The sequence below is a fragment of the Rhincodon typus genome, chromosome 6 (genome assembly GCF_021869965.1).
Source record: "Rhincodon typus isolate 14 chromosome 6, sRhiTyp1.1, whole genome shotgun sequence".
Taxonomy (NCBI): domain Eukaryota; kingdom Metazoa; phylum Chordata; class Chondrichthyes; order Orectolobiformes; family Rhincodontidae; genus Rhincodon; species Rhincodon typus.
The window spans coordinates 12,445,044-12,466,394 of record NC_063337.1 but is presented as its reverse complement, the minus strand read 5'-3'; the positions used below and the strand labels follow the sequence as shown (position 1 = coordinate 12,466,394).

Genomic DNA, 21,351 nt, shown 5'->3' with positions numbered 1-21,351 from the left:
AACCCTCTGAGCCTACACACTAGGGGCAATTTAATGTGGCCAGTCCACCTAACCTGCCCATCTTTGGGCTGTGGGAGGAAACTGGAGCACCAGGAGGAGATACACACAGAACATGCAAACTCCACACAGACGGTCAATCAAGGAATCGACAGGAATCAAACCTGGGTCCCTGATGCTGTGAGGCAGCAGTGCTAACCACTGAGCCACCGTGCCACTCTTGTTACAATCACTGTAGCCATGGTATCATCAAATGGCGAAACAGGCTCAAGGGGCTGAATAGCCTACTTCTGTTCCTGTGATGGATGAAAACAATCTTTTGCCTAAATGGTTCTAATTGGATATTTTTATTCTTCCAGGTCATTGGACAAACTATGTCAACCAATTCCTGATCCTAAAAGGAAATTTAAGGGTCTATTTGACAACAACAATGGCAATTTTCAGGTAGCCTGTAGTATTAATAGATGGTGCAAAGTGGATATTGAATGCACAACAATGTACATTTATATAGTGCCTCTAAGGTAGGAAGAAGTTGTCGCAAGTGGGGCATATTCCAGAGTTGGAAATAATGACTTTAGTGAATGACCAAAAGATTGGTTCAATGTCAAATACGATGGTGGGCTTGCAAACAGTTTGGTCAAAAGCAAAATATTGTTGGTGCTAGAGATCATAGAATCCCCACACTGTGGAAGCGAGGCCATTCAGCCCATTCTGACACTCTGAAGAAAATCCCACCCACTACAACCCTGCAGCTAAGTCACCTAGCCTGTCCATCTTTGGACTGTAGGAGGAAACCCATGTAGATACAGGGACCATGTACAAACTCCAGGCAGACAGTCACCCAAAGCTGGAATTGAACCCAGGTCCCTGGTACTGTGAGGCTGTAGCACTAACCACTGAGCTACCGTGCCACTCCAATCTAGGATCAAAACAGAAAATGCTGAAAGTGGTCAGCAGGTCAGTCAAGAATCTATCAAAACAGAAACAGAGTAAGCATCCAAATTGATAACTGACACACCAAGCATTTTCAGATTTTGGTTTGATAGCGTATGGAGAAGGCGATAAAAACTACGATATGGAGGTTGCAGTGAAAATGTTGTCTTTGAGTTGTGACTCATGTGAAGCTGCATGTGGCTTGAAAATTCTAACAGCACAGACCAGTGACCAAGTCAATGCACAACCTTACAGGGAGTGGCAGAGTACATGTAAACAGGATGGTTCCCCTAGCTAGAGAGTCTAGAGCTGAGGGGGACACACTTCCAGGATAAGGGGCAGAGCACTTAAGATGGAAACGGGGAGGAGGGTCATGAACCATTGGATTCTCTATCCAAGAGGGTTGTTGAAGGCAGAATTTGCTGGATTTCTGGAGAACGGTGAGTGCAAGAAAATGGTGCAGAGGTAGATGATTAGCCATAATCCAGTTGAATATCTAGGCGTATCAGCCATTAAAATTTAGCCTGCCACAAAATCCCAACTACCAAGAAATGCTGACCACTGTGGTAGTTCAGCCATCTATTTTACCTAATATTACAATGGTACAGATGAGATAAATGAATGACAGAATAGCCTTTTTTGTCTAAGGAGCGATTACATTCCCATTCATATTTCAAGTGGGCATGTCATTTTGACCAGTGGATGTAGCAGGGATCAGATTTATGTGGGTTCCAAGCCATTTCTACTCCCACCCATCTACAATGCAGTTTTTACAGAGTGTGGAGGTTGGGGAGGCCTGAGAGAGGGGTCCTGACGTGGCAACGTTTATGTTGCAATCATTAAAACTCAAGTTTGCAGCAATGTGAGTTAATCAGCTTTAATAGATAAATTAAAGAATCTCTTACAAGCATGTGCCTCAGCAAAGATATGTGACATGATTCCTTTTGTTTTCATCAGGAATGGATCGATGCCAAACATTTGGTCACCAAAATACCTGAGGAATGCATTACAGTTGCAGTGGAAGACTAGGTTTATACATAGAATTCCTACAGTGCAGGAAGAGGCCACTCAGCCCATCAAGTACGTACCAACCCTCTGAAAAGCATCCCACCCAGACCCCATATTTACCATGGCTAATCCATCTAGCCTGTACATCCCCGAATACTACGCCTAACCTGAACATCTTTGGACTGTGGGAGGAAACCTGAGCACCCAGCAGAAACAGGGAGAATGTGCAAACTCCACACAGGCAGTCATCCAAGGCTGGAATCTAACACAGGTCCCTAGTGCTATGAGGAAGCAGTGCTAACCACTGAGTCACCATGCCATCCTACTTTGAAGTGGTCAAACAATTTTAGAACATGGAACAGGAACAGCTTCTTCCCGGCAGTTATTAGACTGATAAGTAGACTCTCTAGCCTCAAATAATGCTGATCGTGCTCACGTTGATCTCACCTAGCGCACCCCTGCGCAATGTAACCTGTATGCCTCTGGCTAAGTCTTTTTGATCTGTAATCCTTGCTTACTATGATCTGCCCGTACTGCTCATAAACAAAGCTTTTCACTGTGTTTCAGTATAAGTGGCAATAAATCAATCAATCATTCAATTGAACAGTTAATCCCAATCAGAATACAGCAGCAGAAAAGCTGTTCTATAACAAGATGATCCATTGACTGTACTTTCTCTGATTAATAACTCAGAAGTTGAAATGGTGTTTTTTTTCTTTTGGATACATGAGTTTTCACTTAATGTATGTCAGCTAAGTTCAATGCTGCTGTGCTGTTTGGAGTCATACAGCATGTAAACAGACCCTTCAATTCAACCAGTCCATGCCGAACATAATCCCAAATTAACCTAGTTGGCTCCCTTCTCCTGGCCCATATCCATCCAAACCTTTCCTATTCATGTATTTATCCAAAAGTCTTTTAAACATTGTAGTTGTAGCCACATCCATCACTTCCTCATTTCACACACGAGCCACCCTTGGTGTAAAAAAAAATGACCCTCATGTCTTTTTTAATTCTCTCTCCTCTCACCTTAAAAATGTGCCCCCTGGTCTTGAAATCCCCCATCCTAGGGAAAAGACAACTACCATTAACCCGATCTATACCTCTCATTATGGAGCAGACATGTGTTGAGACACCAGACCTGAATATATAAATGTTTCTCCTGGCTCAGTAACAACATTCTGAGTGAGAAGATTGTGGGTTTAATTCCTTCCCCAAAACTTGAACACAAGAACTCAGACTGACTCAGCTGTCAAACTAAATCTTCATTGAGAGATGTGAAAGATTCTATTGTGCATTTGAAAAAAGCAAGGCAGTTCCTACCAGGACAGAATCGTAAATGAAGACTTTCAATGCCACAGAAATGTAAGGAAGCAATCAGTTGATGAGTATTCCCGTATTTTTCTCTCTGAACTAGCATATTGGTTTAAATTAAGAGGTGAAAATTAAAAGGATGCCTGAAAAATTTGAATTAATAATGATCATTATAGCAGCTTCACTGGAGTACAGATTTTTCCTGAGAGCATAGGATTTTGGTGACTGTGGGAGTTCAGTGAGGTGAGGGTAAGAGAGCAAGCCTGATAAATACACAAGATAAAAACAGATAGGCTTAAACTAGTATTTCAGGCTAAGCTACAGACACAATCCAGAGCAAGTAACAAAATGTACTAAATTAAACAAGGCTTTTACCTATATTAAAAGCTATGAATAGTTAATTCAGTGATATTTCAAAACTTTGAAAAAATTGTAATTTGTTTATTAAAAAGAGAAATGACAAGGCAAACGAATTACTGCAGCTGCAGTTCCCAGAAGCTAATGGGTATATGATCCACAACAACTATAATTGCAGTTAGATGTCAACAGCTTCAGAAACTCTGAATCAGAGATGAGCTGAAGTCTGAGTGTTGAACTGAAAACAACAAATGCTGGAAATCACAGCAGTCAGGCCGCATCGATGGAGAGAGAGCCAGCCAACATTTCGAGTCTAGATGACTCTCCACCAGAGCTAAATTGAAGAATCACCTAGACTCAAAACATTCGCTTGCTGTTTCTCCATGGATGCTGCCTGACCTGCTGTGATCTGCAGCATTTGTTGTTTACGGTACAGAGTCCAGCATCTGCAGCAATTTGCTCCTATCTGAGTTTTGAACACTGTAGTGTCTCAGGGAAAATGAAGTAAGCTGTGATGCCTTGCTACACAGGCCAGTCACAGCCCTTTGGTTAAATATTTCAGATCTAGGCCCTGATCAGGGACGGGAGTGTGTGTTGGGAAAATCTATGGGAGATAATTCACCATTAAATAGCAGGGTTGATGATGAGGAAACAATAAATATAATATATTTGGATTTCCAAAAGGCATCAGATAAGGTGCCACATTAAAGTTTACTGCATAAGATGAGAACTTATGGATTGGGGTGATATATTAACAGAAATAGAGGATTGACTGCCTCATGGGAAACAGGATATCAGGGTAAACGAATGCTTTTGAGGTTGATAAACACCCCTTGGGTGCCACAGTGATTAATGCCACTCTCTCAACTATTTAAAACCAATTAGAAATATGATTAAATTGAATGAAGGGACTACATGTGTTGTTGCTCCCTTTGCTGATGATACAAAGATAAATCAGAAAGCAAGTTGTGAAGAGGACTACAAGAGGTATAAAGATAGGTAATATGAGTGGGAAAACATTGGCAGATGGGTAATGTGAGTAAATACAAGGGTTATTCATTTTGCCAGAAAGAGTAGAAAAGCAAGATAATATTTCAATGAACAGAAAGAACAGAATATTGCAGTTTAAGGTTTTAGCAAAGATCTGTAGCTCGGGTTGTGGGTGACGTTGTTGACTTGCTCGCTGACCTGGCTTGTTTTCTTTCAGATGTTTCGACACCATGCTAGGTAACATCATCAGTGAGGCCTCTGATTTGTTCATGTTATTCTACTCCGCTTGGAATTTACACTGTCTAGTCCGTTATGGTGAGTTGTGTTATTTCCGATTTTGTTCTGTATGGAATTGTATATGGGGTCCAATTCTATATGGTTGTTGATTGCATTATGGGTTGAGAACCAGGCCTCGAGGAATTCCCATGCGTGTCTGTGTTTGGCTTGGGCTTCTATGGTTACATTGTCCCAGTCAAACTGATGGCCTTCATTGTCCGAGTGTACTGATATTAAGGAAAGTTGGTCATGTCGTTTTGCTCCTAGCTGATGTTCGTGTATTCTGATGGCTAGTTTCCTTCCTGTTTGCCCGATGCATGGCTTGTGGCAGTCGCTGTATGGTATTTTGTAGACTGTGTTGGGTCTGCATGTTGTGGGAATGGGGTCTTTCATCATTGGGAGTGTTTATCGTAGAGTGGCTGTGGGCTTGTTTACTACCATGATTCCTAGCGGTCGAAGGTGTCTCATTGTCAGTTCTGATACGTTCCTGATGCAGGGCAGTATGGCCAGTGTGTTAGGGCATACTGTGTCCTCTTGTTATTGTCTATTTAGTAGGCATCTGCAGATGAAGTTGCGGGGATATGTGTTCATAGCGAAGATTTTTTACAGGTGCTCTTCCTCTTTCCTGAGTACTTCTGCTGTATATGTTTGTTGATTGCATTATGGACTGAGAACCATGCCCACACTGACCAAATCCTCAACTTCCACAGCAACCACCCCAATGTCCACAAACAAAGCTATGTTAGGACACTATTTAAACAGGCCACTACTCACTGCAACATGCCAGAACTATGCAAGAAAGAGGAAGAGCAGCAAAACAACACAACCAACTTTCCTTAGTATCAGTACACTCGGACAATGAAGGCCATCAGTTTGACTGGGACAACGTAACTATAGTAGCCCAAGCCAAACACAGACACGCACGGGGATTCTTAGAGGCCTGGTTCTCAACCCGTAAGGCAATAAACAAACATATAGAATTGGACCCTATATACAAACCCATACAGAACAGAACCGAAAATGACACTACTTGCCATAACAGACTGGACAGTATAAATTCCAAGCAGAGTAGAACAACATCGCTTCATGAGGGGCCTCACTGATGATGTTACCTAGCATGGTGGTGAAAGGTCTGAACGAGAACAAGCCAGCTCGGTGAGCAAGTTAACAACCTCAGAATAATGCAGTACAGAGGAATCTTTGCATTTGAAACATTAAATGTCACCATATAGGTTCAATGAGTAATGTAAAGTAATAACGGAATACTGGGTGTTACTGCAAGGCGAGTAGAGTGTTAAAGTAGGCACGTCTTGCTAAACTGTGCAAGGCATCAGCAAGACCACACCCTGACTACATGTCCACAATTTCTATCACCTAATTTAAAGAGGGAAATAAATTTACAAATGAGGGTCTTCTGGCAGATTAAATAATGTCTGTGCTTCTGGGCCAGAAACTCCACGCTTGAGTCCCACTTCAGGATTTGATGGCCAAGGAAGTTACACTCAGAATGGAGCAGCTAGTTGGGAATCAAGCTGCAAGTCCTACCAGTACATACCAACAATAAGAATGGGTGAGATAAGTGGTCAGCCATCTGTTGGAAGAAAAGTTGGTGCCTCTATCATGATTATCCATCAATAGCTCCAGGCTGCAATTTGCTTGTTTCCTCAGGCAAATAATTATCCCTCAACCAAAACAAATTATCTGAATATGTTTCATTGCTCTCTACGGCATCTTGCTGTGTGAAGATCCACTGAAAGATTTCCTGCATTACTAGAGTGACTACAACTGCCTAATTTCCTATGCAGAGCTTTAAGAAGTTCTAAGATTGTGTGAAGTTTCAGTTTTTCTTTCAGAAAGAGCACTTACATATGTTGTCAGTGCATGTTTCTGGGGACACACTTTGATCATCTTAATACTTGCTTGAACTTGCACATTCTTTGTCTTTCTGAAACAGTTCAGAAGCTTTTATCAGAATTATGAAGACCCTGAAGTGACATCATATGCCAGTGTTAAACAGTAAAATATGACAAGTCAATTGTGCTTTTGAGATTGGGTATGTTTGAATACCTCAGGAGTAAAAGCTATGTTACGTCAGAAATGCTGATTAATTTTCATTGTAATTAATAATGAAAATGTTGAAGTATACAAGTATTACTTGTGGAACATAGTGCAAAAACAGTGATCACTAAGTAAGAGATAGTAGGAACTGCAGATGCTGGAGAATCCGAGACAACAAGGTGTAGAGCTGGATGAACACAGCAGGCCAAGCAGCATCATAGGAGCAGAAAGGCTGACGTTTCAGGCCTAGACCCTTCATCAGAAAAGGGGGAGGGGAAGGGCGTTCTGAAATAAATAGGGAGAGAGTGGGAGGCGGATAGTAGATGGATAGAGGAGAGGATAGATGGAGAGGAAACAAACAGGTCGAAGAGGCGGGGATGGAGCCAGTAAAGGTGAGTGTAGGTGGGGAGTTAGGGAGGGGATAGGTCAGTCCAGGGAGGGCGGACAGGTCAAGGGGGCGGGATGAAGTTAGTAGGTAGGAGATGGGGGTGCGGCTTGAGGTGGGAGGAGGGGATAGGTGGGAGGAAGAACAGGTTAGGGAGGCGGGGACGAGCTGGACTGGTTTTGGGATGCAGTAGGGGGACAGGAGATTTTGAAACTTGTGAAATCCACATTGATACCATTGGGCTGCAGGGTTCCCAAGCGGAATATGAGTTGCTGTTCCTGCAACCTTCGGGTGGCATCGTTGTGGCACTGCAGGAGGCCCAGGATGGACATGTCGTCTGAGGAATGGGAGGGGGAATTGAAATGGTTCGCGACTGGGAGGTGCAGTTGTTTATTGCGAACTGAGCGTAGGTGTTCTGCAAAGCGGTCCCCGAGCCTCCGCTTGGTTTCCCCGATGTAGAGGAGGCCACACTGGGTACAGCGGATGCAGTATACCACATTGGCAGATGCTTTGCCTTTTGCTGGAGTCAGATGGAAACATGTAGTAATGATGTATAATAAAACAATAAAACTGGTTTTGCAATCTGCAGACTGATGAATTTTGCAAGTCATCATTCAAGCTAATCTTTTGCTTATCTGTGCTTCATTTATCTAACAGATAATGAACTGCTCAGATAAAAAGACATCATTATTTCAGAGCCAAATTTTAGTAGCCTGAAAATCCTGTTGTGTGTCATCTAAATATTTAACAAATTGGCATAAAGTCCCTCCAGCAATTGTTTATATGCTGGTTAAAAGCTTCTCCTTTGTTTCTTCAAAGAAGAAGGTGAATCTATGTGAGAGGTTGCACGTATGTGTGATCACTTCCAATTTGTGAGATCGAGTCTATTCATGTGAGATCTGGACGTGATTATCTCAGGGTTGGAATTCACCTTGTATAAACGGCTAATGCTGCAAGGGATTATCAGGCCAAAGAGATCTCGTCAACAAAGTTAGTTTGCTTAGACTAGTCACAAAAAGAATGTGGCGAATTTTTCTTTTTTTGCTGAAATTGATCGAGCTTTTTACATATACTTTTACCACCCTCAGGTGATCAAATGGTTTCTGGTGCGCATATCCCCTTCTGTTGTTTCCTGTTCATGCATTGCTCATAACTGAACCACAAATTTATTTGAAGGATTATTGGAAGAGAGGCAGGCCATTCGGCCCTTCTGGCCTGTTGCATCATTCCGTCAGATGAAAGATAATCTGCATCTTCACTCTATGTGCCATCTTGCTTATAACCCTTTTGAGTCCTTACATTACAAAAATCTATCACTATCAGTTTTGAAACGTCCAATTTGACTCCAATACCAGCAGATGCTTTGAGAGATAGTTCCAAATTTCCAGTACCCTTTGTGCTGCCTGACATCATCCCTGAAAGCTCAGCTCCAATGTTGAGATTATCATGGAATCATGGAATGGAGGCCACTAGGCCCATCCGATCTATGCTAGCTCTCTGTACTAGCAACTCAGCAGGAATTATGCTCTTCTCCCTGTCACCCTTCACACTGTCCTTTTTGGATAACAATCAAACTCCCTCTTGAATTCTTCAAGTAGACCTGTCTTCACCAAATCTCTAAAGCAGTACTTTAAAGGTCGTAATAAATGAATTTCTTATCTAGTTTAATTGTGAAAACTGGGCTACATGGGCAAGTTGGATTGATGGGCCTGTTTCCATGCTATAAACCTTCATGACTATAGTATCCCGCCACCATTTCTTCCCTTGCCAATTAATTTAATTCTGCACCCTCATCTTCTCAATCCTTGATGGGAACATTTTCTCCTTATTTATTGTATCTAGATACCTCATTAAATATCATTATGAAACATAACCTCAATGCTTCCGTCTCCAAGCTATAGACATAACAAAAGTTCCTAATCCCTGAAATAATTCCCGTGAGTCTTTTCTGCACTCGCTCCAAAACCTTCACTTCCTTCTTAAAGTGCCGTGACCAGAAGTCAAAAGCACTGTTTTGCAGAAGTTGAACATAATGTACTCACCTTTGTATTCTTTGGTAAAACCCGAGATGTTTTATTTTCCACACTATTGATGTGTCATCTACGTTTTTTGATTTGTAGAGTCATAGAGTCATACAGCATGGAAACAGACCCTTAGGTCCAACTCATCCATGTCGACCAAGTTTTCAAAACTAAACTGATCCTACTTGCCTGTGTTTGGCCCTTATCCTTCTGAACCTTTCCTATTCATGTACCTATCCAAATGTCTTTCAAATGTTGTAACTATACCTACATTATCTACCAATTCTTCTAGTAGTTCAGTAGGATCATGCTGATCTGATGACATTCCTCATGTCCACTTCCCTGCTTTTTTTTCCCACAACCCTTGATTCCCCTGACTGATCAAGAATCTATCTATCTCAGCCTTAAATTTACACAAGCATTATGTCCCCACAGCTCTTTGTGGCAAGGAGTTCCAAAGACTCACAGGACTCTAAGGGAAGAAATTCCTGCTTACCTCAGTCTTAAATCGTAGCCCTTTTATTCCAAGCCTGTGCCTCTGGTTGGACACATCCTCTCAACATTTACCCTGTCAAGCCTCATAAGAATCCTATATGTTTCAATGAGATCACCTCTCATTCTGAGAGTCATAGAGTAACACAACATGGAAACAGGCCCTTTGGCCCAAACTGGCCCATGCTAACCATGGTACCCAATCAGCTAGTTCCAATTGTCCGCATTTGGTCCATATCCCTCTAAACCCTTCCATCCATCCACCTATCCAAATGTTTTTTGAATGTTGCTATTGTAACTGCCTCAACCACTTTCCCTGGCAGCTCATTCCATATACACACTACTCTCTGTGTGAAGAAGTTGCCCCTCAGGTCCTTCTTAAATCTTTCCCTTCTCACCATAAACCTATGCCCTCTAGTTTTCAATTCCCCATCCCTTGGAAGAAGAGTCTATACATTCATCCTATCTATGCCCCTCATGATTTTATACACCTCAATAAGGTCACCCTTCATTCTCCTACGTTCCAAGGAATAAAGTCCTATCCTGGCCAACTTCTCCCTATAACTCAGGCCTACTAGTCCTGGCAACATCTTCGTAAATCTTCTTTGCACACTTTCCAGTTTAACTATGTCTTTCCTGTAACAGGATGACCAAAACTGTACACAATACTCCAAATGCGGCCTCACCGGCGACTTATACAACTGTAACATAACGCCCCAACTCCTATACTCAATGCCTTGACCAATGAAGGCCAGCATGCTAAATGCCTTCTTCACCACCCTGTCTACCTGTGATGCCGCTTTCAATGACCTATGTACATGTATTCCTAGGTCCCTCTGTTCCACAACACTCCTCAGGACCTTACCATTTACCTTATAAGTCCAACTTTAGTTTGACTTTCCAAAGTGCAACACCTCACACTTATCTGTATTGAATTGCATTTGCCAATCCTCAGCCCACTTCCCCATCTGATCAAGATCCCTCTGTAATTTTTGATAACCTTCTTCACTATCAACAATGCCTCCTAATTTTATATCATCCACAAACTTACTAATCATGCCTTGTACATTCAAATCCAGGTCATTTATGTAAATGATCTCGATGTGAATGTACAAGGCATGAGTGGAATCCTATCTGTTTAGCCTTTGTTTATAAGACAGTCGCTTCATACCGGGTATCATCCTGGTGGACCTTCTCTGAACGACTTGCAATGAATTTATATGTTTCCTTCAATAAGGGAATAAAACTGCTCATAGTATTCCCTATGCGGCTTCACCAGCACCTAGAACAGTTGCAGTAAGACTTCCCTACTCTTATACTCCAAACTCTTTGAAAGTAGCTTTTTGGATTACCTGCTGCACTTGTGTGCTTGTTCTCTATGTTTCGTGCACATGTGCCCCCAAGTTACTTTGTGCTGCAACTTTCTGCAGTTTTTCGCCATTTAAATAACGTTTTGTTGTTTTGCTCTCTCTTTGAAAAAGAACAACTTTGTATTTTCCCACAATATACTTGATTTGCCAACTTTTTACCAATTTTCTTGAGCTAACAATATCTCTCGGTAGATTGTTTGTATCCCTCTCTCAACCTGCCTTGTCACCTATTTTTAAGTTGTCTGCAATTAATATTATTTGTAAGTTTGCATACTTGCACTATTAAACTGGATCAGTCTTGAAACTGTATCAACACGAAATTGTAGGTATCTGCACTGTTATCTATATTTTTGCTGTATTATTTATATTTTGCTGATCACTGTACCTGTTACGGCAAATATGGAACTCCAAGGAATCTACTCCGAATGTAAAGCCTTCTTTGCGTAGACAAGTCATTAAAATATAGAAGACAATTGAATATGTTACTGACATTTTGAAACAAATGCTACAGAATAGTTGTTTATGTTTTTGTTTAACCTTAGATTTTAATAAATACCACTTGTGAATTTACATGTTGTAATTGTGTTAATAAAACAAAATAAAATACTGTGGATGCTAAAAATCTGAAACATAAACAGAAATTGCTGGAGAAACTCATCTGGTCTGGCACCATCTGTGAAGAGAAAGCAGTTAATGTTTTGAGTCCAGTGGCCTTTCTTCATATATAATTGGGTTATAGTGTTTTTCAAAGGCTGAACTTGGAGGCTGACATTTACAATGAGCAGAAAAGTAAACCACTGAGAGGCACCAAGTTGCAGCAGCAGATTACAAATCCAGGTGCATAAAACTCCCAGATTTGGTCAGACTTCCATAATCACACTCAGTGCCTTGGGGCAGGCAAAGGATCAATCAGCACTGGTTCATCCTCATGATAGTTCAACAATGAAACCCACTGGAAAAAGAAGTTTGAATAAATGAATGCAGCATATCTGGCTTTACCTTGAATGCTAACACATTTGTACAGCTCTGCATATTAGTTAGCAGGGTGGTAGAGTGGTTAGCATTGCTGCCCCAGGGCTCCAGGTTCAATTTTGGCCTTGGACGACTGTCTGTGTGTTTGCACATTCTCCCCATGTTTGTATGAGTTTCCTCCCAAAGTCCAAAGATATGCAGGATAGGTGGATTGGGCATGGTGTCCAGGGATGTGCAGGCTAGGTGAATGGGTGGGATGCTCTTTGGAGAGTTGATGTGGACTTTTTGAGCTGAATGGCCTGTTTCCACCCTAAAGGGATGCTATGGTTCCAAAGAAAGTTCATGCAGTCATAATGTCATTGGACTAGCAATCTAAAAATCAAAGCTAATGCTTTGACCGAAAGAATTGAAATCTCACTACGACCATGGGCAAAAGTTAAAATTGTGATGAATGTATGTTTTGTATTACACTTTGGGGATTTGGATTAAAAAAACAGAGGTAGATAGGTTTTGGTTAGTCCCATGAAGATTTTGTTTTGTTTAAATGCCTTAAACTCATTTGGACAGTAACCTAAACACATCATTTTGATGGTATAAGACTTCAGTCACCTGCCTCATATGCATCTGCAGTGTTAAAAGATTAATTGTTTATACTGTTGAGTTTACAATACAGATTAGAATAATTTAGTTTTTTGAATTCAGAGCAGTCGGTTCAAAATTTTAACTCTGAAGAACACAAGTTCACTTCAGAGGATGAAACAGCTTCTCCCCACAAGAGAATCAAGGCGGTTCAGGAGGTCAATCAACCTAACCAAAGTGTTTTTGTTTGTGCAGCTTCCAAGCCAGAAGAGTTTGGATAGAAATCTTCAAACTGGCAGAACTGAAACAGTTTGGGCCATCAGAATTGTGAATAGTTCTTGCTATTCACAAAAGTGACTTATAAAATTGCTGCCACACTCCAAGCAAAGTTAACTGGGAAGAGTCAGTTAAGTAAGGATTGGGATCAGAGTGAAATTTCTTTGGAATTGTATATTTGTAATGAACAGTGTTCAGAAACAGATTGAAATTTTGTTTTGCTGGTTGTTTTAAGTTTTTTTTTAAACTATAACATATTGTTTGTTTTCTTTATTTTGTGTAATAAAGTTTCATTCCTTTGTTAAAGAACATCTGCAGCCTCCTATCATTATGTATCAGTGGGTAACCACATGCTAACCAACTGCAAAAATAAGATGTAATCTTTCAAGCTAGGTTTCATTTTAGAATATGAATTATCCAGTATTACCATCAACTAGGAGCATAATAAAATTCAAATAATAAACTCGATAGTTTTTTGCTAAACATTCACATATATCTTTTTATAAAGGAAATCTGATGCCCTTACCTGGTCTAGCATATGTGTGTCCCCAAACTAATAGCAATGTAGTTCACTCTTAATTATCCTCTGAAAAAGTCTAGCAAGACACTCAGTTTGAGAGTGCTTAAGGATAGACAACATGCTGACCTTATCAGTAACATCCATACTCTTTGAATTTTTTTTTAAATGAAACATTAACACTGCTAATAGACAGAAAACATAATAATAGAATATTTACTTTTTATTCAAATATTGGAACAATGGACAAAAATTTAATTCACATTTAATTGCTTTTGCTTATGTTTAGTATATTTGACAATGCATTTCCTGTAGCCTGTATGTAGACCATTCTCCAGTGTACGTTATCTCCATCATGCCTGTCCCTCCTTTTTTCCTTTGCTGCTTCCATGTTCTTCTGTCTCCTTGCCATTCCAGCCCCCACATCCTCCTGCCCCTCACACCTCTGTCCATCCTTCCTCTTCCTCTTCTAAAGTGCCTCCAATTTTCTTCATTGCGCATTATTTCTCTCCTTCCCTCTCCTCAGCTTCTTTAGGATTTACTCAACCCTAGACTGTCTCCTGTAACATCTGGTGAGTGTCAAAAAAATTTGCACAGCAAATGATAAAGCAAACACTACAGTGAGCTGATAAAATAGTGTGTAAAAAATGTCATCAATAACAGTAGACATTACACTTTCCTGTACAAATGTTCATCTCGACCCAAGGTGAGACAAATGTCCATTTAATGTTATAATCACGAAGGGTAGTCTGCAATAAAGCTGCACTTGATACCAGTTTTCAGAGGTAAACTTCTACACTTCTTTCACAGTCACTGGCATGCACTCTTCTGGTTTGGTCACAAGTAACGAATTCTTATTAATCCATTTCTGTTGGAGAGAAAACAAAAGATGTTATTTTGCTGTTTGTCAACCTTCTCCAGACGCTGATTGGGTGAGGCAATGTGCAGGTAAAGAGACAGTTAGAAAGTGGGAGGCCTTCAAAACTGAGATAATGAGTGTCCAGACGGAGTATGTTCCTATTAGCGTGAAGGGCAAGGCTGGTTGGTGTAGGGAATGCAGGATGATGTGAGAAATTAAGGCTCTGGTCAAGAAGAAAGAAAAGAAGGCAGATGGCACATATAGGGCGGCACAGTGGCTCAGTGGTTAGCACTGCTGCCTCACAGTGCCAGGGGTCTGGATTCGATTCCACACTTGGGCAACTGTCTGTGTGGAGTTTGCACATTCTTCCTGTGTCTGTGTGGGTTTCCTCCCGCAGTCCAAAGATGTGCAGGCTAGGTGAATTGGCCCTGCTAAATTGCTCACAGTGTTTGTGGATGTGTAGATTAAGTGGGTTATAGGGGGATAGGTCTGAGAGTTGGTGTGGACTTATTGGGCCCAAAGGCCTGTTTCCACATTGTAGGGATTCTATGAAGAGACTGCTGGAATCAAGTGAATCCATCAATTGGTATAAGGGCAGTAGGAGTATACTCAAAAGAAAAATCAGACAGGCAAAAAGGGGACATGAGATAGCTTTGGCAAATAGGGTTAAGGAGAATCCACACAGATTCTACAAACACATTAAGGGCAAAAGAGTAACCAGGGAGAGAATAGGATCCCTTAAAGATCAACAAGGCCATCTATGTGTGGAACCACAGAAGATAGGTATAATACTAAACAAATATTTTGCGTCAGTATTTACTGCAGAGAAGGATATGGAAGCTAGACACCTTGGAGAAATAAACAGTCAGGTCTTCAAAAGTGTTCATATTACGGAAAAGGAGGTGCTGGAGTCTTAAAACGCATAAAGGTGGATAAATCCCTGAGATCTGATCAGGTGTGTCCCAGAAATATGTGGGAAGCTAGGGAAGTGATTGATAGGCCCCGTACTGAGAAATCTATATCTTTGATAGCCACGGGTGAGGTGCTGGAAGACTGGAGGGTGGCTAAAGTGGTACCATTATTTCAGAAAGATGGTAAGGAAAAGCCAGGGATCTATAGACTGATGAATTTGACATCAGCGGTGGTAAACTGTTGGAGGGGAATCTGTGGGACAGGATTTACATGTATTTGGAAAGGCAAGGACTGATTACGAATAGTCAATATGGCTTTATGCGTCAGAAATCCTGTCTCACTAACTTGACTGAATTTTTGGAGAAGTGGCAAAGAAGATTGATGAAGACAGAGTGGTGGAAGTTGTCTGTATGGACTTCAGCAAGGCGTTCAACAAGGTTCCACATGGTAGACTGGTTAGCAAGGTTAAATCAAATGGCATCCAGGGACAGCTAGCCATTTGGATATAAAATTGACTTGAAGGTAGGAGACAGGGAGTGGTGGTGTAGGTTTGTTTTTTAGACTGGAAGCCTGTGACCAGCGGTGTGCTGCAAGAATTAGTGCTGGGCCCATACTTTTTGTCATTTATATAAATAATTTGTATTTTATTTTGGATTTAATTAGGAGGAATGGCTAGTAAGTTTGCAAATGTCACCAAAATTAGTGGTGCAGTGGTCAGTGAAGAAGGTTATCCAAGAGTGCAATGGGACCTTGATCAGATGGGTCAATAGGGCGAGGAATGGTACATAGAGTTTAATTTAGATAAATGCGAGGTGTTCCATTTTGGAAAGGCAAATCAGGGCAGGTATTATACACTTAATGGTTGGGTCCTGGCAATGTCGCTGAACAAAGGAACCTTGGGTTGGAGGTCTATTGTTCCTTGAAGGTGGGGTCCCATGTAGGCAGGGTAGTGAAGAAGGTGTTTTGTTTCTTTATTCATTAACGGGATGAGGGCATTGCTAGCTAGGCAGCATTTATTGCCCATCACCAATTGCCCAGAGGGCAGTTAAGAGTCAACCACATTGCTGTGGATCTGGAGTCACATGTAGGCCAGACCAGGTAGGGATGGCAATTTCCTTTCCTAAGGGACATTAGTGAATCAGATGGGTTTTTCCGACAATCAACAATGGATTCACTGTCATCATTAGATTCCTAATTCCTGATATTTATTGAATTCAAATTCCAACATCTGCCATGGTGGGATTCAACCTGGGTTGCAAGAATGTTATGTGGGTTTCTGGGTTAACAGTCCAGTGACAATACCACTAGGCCATTGCCTCCCCAAAGGGTTTGGTACATTTGCCTTTATTGGTCAATGCATTGAGCATAGGCGTTAGAAAGAATGCGACATAGATTAGGCCACTTTCGGAATACCGTGTTCAATTCTGGTCTCCATGCTGCAGGAAAGATGTTGTTAAACTTGAAAGGGTTCAGAAAAAATTTACTAGGATCTCGCCAGGATTGGAGGGTTTGAGCTATAGACAGAAGCTGGGGCTATTTTCCCGGAACATTTCAGGCTGAGAGCTGACCTTATTCACATCGATAAAATCATGAGGTGCATGGATGTATGAATTGTCAAAGTCTTTTCCCCCAGGGTAGGGGAGTCCAAAACTAGAAGGCATAGGTTTAAAGTGAGAGGGGAAAGATTTAAAAGGAACCTAAGGGGCAACTTTTTCACGCAGAGGGTGGTGTGTGTATGGAATGAGCTGCCAGAGGAAGTGGTGGAGGCTGGTGCAATTACAACATTTAAAAGACATTTGGATGTGTATATGAATAGAAAGGGCTTAGACAGATATGGGCCAAACGCTGACAAATGAAACTAGATTAATTTAGGATATCTAGTCAACATGGATGAGTTGAACCGAATGGTCTGTTTCCGTGCTGTACAACTCAATGACTCTATTGACTCTCTGAGGCTCAGATATGGTGACTCTACAGTCAGATGCTTTCAGACAACATACCACAGGGGATATGAGCTCAAAACACCCACCTTCACCTTTCCTCCCCTTGCCCAATCCATTATTGCCCAGGACACACTGTAGGTGAATGCCACTCACTGTTGGGAGCTTTGTAATGCAAAGGCACATGTAGGAATGGTTCAGTCAGCAAACTCACGCCCAACTCAAAAGATTCTCATGTTCAAATCCCATCAGAGACATAAAATGCACTACCTAAAATGATGCTCCAGTGCGAAGCTGCAGAGATGCAATGTTGTCAATTGCTATCATTCAGATCAGATATTAAGCTGAGCCTCTCCACCCTTAAGTGGATGCAAAATATCCTGAACTATTTCAAGATAAGGAGGCCAACAATATTTATTACTCAATCACTATACTAAAACTGATCATTTGGTCATGATACCACTGCTGTTTGTTGATGTTTGGGCTTTGCAAACAGGCTGTCACAGTCTCTACACTGCAACTCTGATCACACTGCTAAAGAAGTGGCTGAAAATCACGTTGGTGTGTCGTGAGGTTGGGAATGGTGCTGGAAAGTTATTTGTTCATATAAAGCATGCATCCTTTGTGCTTGAGCGTTATTGAGGGTGCTATTCAACTTTGACAGGTTCTGGGGAAGGAAAATGGAATGTTGGCCTTTATTTTAATGGGAATGGACTACAAAAGTAGGAAGGTTTTGCAAAAATTATAAAAGGCACTGGTTAGACCACTGCTGGAACTGTTTTGCATTCCTTATGTAAGGAAAGATTTACTGGCATTGGAAACAATCCAGATAAGATTCACTGGATTGATCCTGGGTATGCAGGGGTTTCCTTATGAGAAGAAGTTGAGTAGGTTGGGCCTGTACTAATTGGAATTTAGAAGAATGAGAGGTGACCTTATTAAAACATATAAGTTTCTTAGGGGATTTTACAGAGTGGATGTGTAAAACTTGATTCCCCTTGAGAGAGAATCTAGGACCAAAGGGTATAAACTCAGAATAAGGAGTTGCTTATTTAAGACAGCAGTAAAGAGAAACTTCTTCTCTCAGAAGGTAGCGAATCTGTGGATTCCCAGAGGGCTATAGAGGCCATGTCATTGAGCATACTCAAGGTTGAGATGTACAGACCTTTAATGCACAAGGAAATCAAGGGTTATGGGGAAAAGGCAGGAAAATAGTATTGAAGGTTATCTGATCAACTACGATCTCATAGAATGGCACAGCAGACTGATGGGCTGCATGGTCTACATCTGCTGCTACATCTCATGGTGTTATTAACAGCCAAGTTTCTTCTTGCTTTTCCTTTAGAAGGGAGGAAAGTGGTGTAGTGGTCAGGTCTGTTAATCCAGAAGCTCAGGCAAATGCTCTTGGGGTTTGGGTACATATCACATCACAGCAACTGGTACAATGTGAGTAAAGTAATTAGTTAAAAAGTAAAAAAAATTTCCTAGCCCTGAGTGTGATAAAAAAGGAGGAAGATCTTGCACTTACGTAACAGAGTCAGTTTTGTCTCACGATAATTTACAGACAATTAACAGAGTTAACAGAGTTAACGTTCAGAACTGAGAATGGGTCACTGAACCCGAAATGTTTACTCTGTTTTGTCCTTCACAGATGCTGCCAGAGCTGCTGAGCTTTTCCAGCAAATTTGTTTTTGTAACCAGCATTAATCCTCCTTATTGGCGACTCATCTCTGCCTGGCAAGAAACTCACTTCAGCGCTTGTCACAAAACGATGGAGTAAGAGCGTCCAAATGTCAGCACAGGCCTTGCTGGACTGCACTTTCTATTCTGCAACAAATCTTGCCAAAGCCCAAATTGCTGAGACCCCTATAAGCTTCACCCAGCCTAAACAAAGACAATTTTACATGCCCTGGAGTATTATTTTCTGTCTTTGTCATTTATTATTGTAGCTTCATACCTGAAAATCGCCATCACATTCTTCAAAGAGGCCCTTGAACTTCTCCTTAGGATCGGGGATTGGTTGACACGCTTTTGACCATAAGTTGAACCTGGTAAGAGTACAAAAATGCAGCTGTGTTATTTTTAGAATATTTTGCTGAAGTTATCATGTGAATTGAAGAAATAGGTGCAGGTCCAGGCCATTTGGCCTCTCCAGATACTCTACCATTCAATCAGATCATGGCTGATTTTCTGCCCCAACGCCATTTTCCTGCACTATCCCCATGTCCATTAATATAATTAACATGTAGAAATCTCTGTCTTGTACCTGGTCAATGACTGAGTTTCCATTGCTCTCTAGCATTGAGAATTCTAAACATTAACCATCTTGTGAGTGAAGAAATTCTTCCTCTTCGTTTAGGGGTGGCATGGTGGCTTAGCAATCAGCACGACTGCCTCACAGCACCACGGAGTCAGGTTCAATTCCACCCTTGGGCGACTGTCTGTGTGGAGTTTGCACGTTCTCCCTGTGTCTGCGTGGGTTTGCTCTGGTTTCCTCCCACAGTCCAAAAATGTGCAGGTTAGGTGGATCGGCCATGCTAAATTTCCCCGTAGTGTTTAAGGATGTGCAGGCTCGGTGGGTTAACAATGGTAAGTATGGGGTTATAGGGATAGGATGGGATGCTCTTCAGTGGGCTGGTGTGGACTCGATGGGCCGAAAGACCCCTATCTGCACTGTAAAGATTCTATGATTCCTTATCTTAGTCCGAAATGGCTTACCCTATTTTGAGGCCGTGATTGCGGAATTTAAATAACATTGCCTCCACCCGCACACGATTTGCGCCCCTCCCAGCCAAGGGACATCATCTACCCTATCAAAGATAGGGCAAAAGATTGGGCAAAATGTTATAATAATAATTTCAACCCATCTCAATTTCCAGCAGAAGGTAGATATATCCTTAGATAACGCTGCTGTCTACTTAGCTGCAAAAAGCTTCCCTGACTCAGCAATTTGTAGCTTGAAGAAAGGGATCATGTTGTCTGTCTTTATTCAAGGACATGAACTCTGTTTTTTACATGGCGATAGTATATCTATCTACATTAGTATATCTATTTGATTTCCAGTCCAAGATGGCGGCAGGGTAGGATGCTTCAGCTGGAGTTTGTCCGCTCCACCATTATTTTTCTTCTCTTTTCTTCTCTCTTTATGTTCTTCTTTTCTTCTTCTCTTTCACCCCAATGACCCCTGGCACAAGGTCGACTCCCAGCCTCTGACAACACCTGGCCTCAGCACTAACAGGACGATGGGTTGTCCCAGTATGTCGTAACTGCCTCCCGTGGTGGTCTCTTGGCCTGGCATGGCAGGACCCCCAGCAGGGTCTGGTGGCCTTGGGGCTTGGCATAGCAGCGTCCTGTGGCAGCCCCCTGGCGTGGCTTCCTCTCGGCCCGGTGTAGCAGCCCACTGGCTGGACATGGTGATCTCTAGGCCTGGCATGGCCTCAGTATGATCTCCCGGTCTCGAGGTGTTTCCAGTGCCATCTCCCAATTACATGAACCTCGAGGTGAAACCTGGCACAGACTGGAGCCAAGACCCAGTGTGGACTGGAGGCTTGGTGCCAGCGTGGTCTGTGTTGGAAGACCATTATTCTGAATTTTTATTCCTACAATGTTGTACTTTTTGTTTTTCTAAGACCTTTCAACTGAATAAGCTGTATCTAGATACCTTTGTACATAAAATAGCACTGTAAGTGGTGACATAGAAACTTTTCACTGCACAAACTTGAGTATGTGACAATAAAGCTAACTCAATTCAATTCTGTTCAATTCAATTCAGTTCAATACATTAATGGTAACTCCGACTGAGATTATTATGCGTAGTGTGAGAATTGAAAGTTTACAACAATCAGGAAGGATGAATCAGGCTTGGGATTTTCTTCATTAAGGAATAGTACTCAGAGATGATCTGATGGAAATTCTAAATGGATTGGACAAAGTAGATATGGAATCCAGAATAACATTAATTCACTCAGAGATAGTAGGAACTGCAGATGCTGGAGAATCCGAGACAACAAGGTGCAGGGCTGGATGAACACAGCAGGCCAAGCAGCATCATAGGAGCAGAGAGGCTGACGTTTCGGGCCTAGACCCTTCATCAGA

The 21,351-nt window shown here is 41.7% G+C and overlaps 1 protein-coding gene across 2 annotated transcripts in view; it reads right to left on the bottom strand.

Moving 5' to 3' along the window:
* Positions 1-13,753: 13,753 nt before the first annotated feature.
* The window catches only part of LOC109918309 (interleukin-5 receptor subunit alpha-like), a 54,589-nt gene continuing 46,991 nt past the window's right edge, over positions 13,754-21,351 (bottom strand). For both annotated transcript variants that reach the window (XM_048597751.1, XM_048597750.1), the window contains 2 exons: positions 19,214-19,304; positions 13,754-14,413 (listed from right to left, as the gene is read on the bottom strand). In XM_048597751.1, coding sequence (XP_048453708.1) covers positions 14,383-14,413; positions 19,214-19,304 — 122 coding nt within the window. In that variant the 3' untranslated portion in view covers positions 13,754-14,382. The remainder of the gene's footprint in view (positions 14,414-19,213; positions 19,305-21,351) is intronic.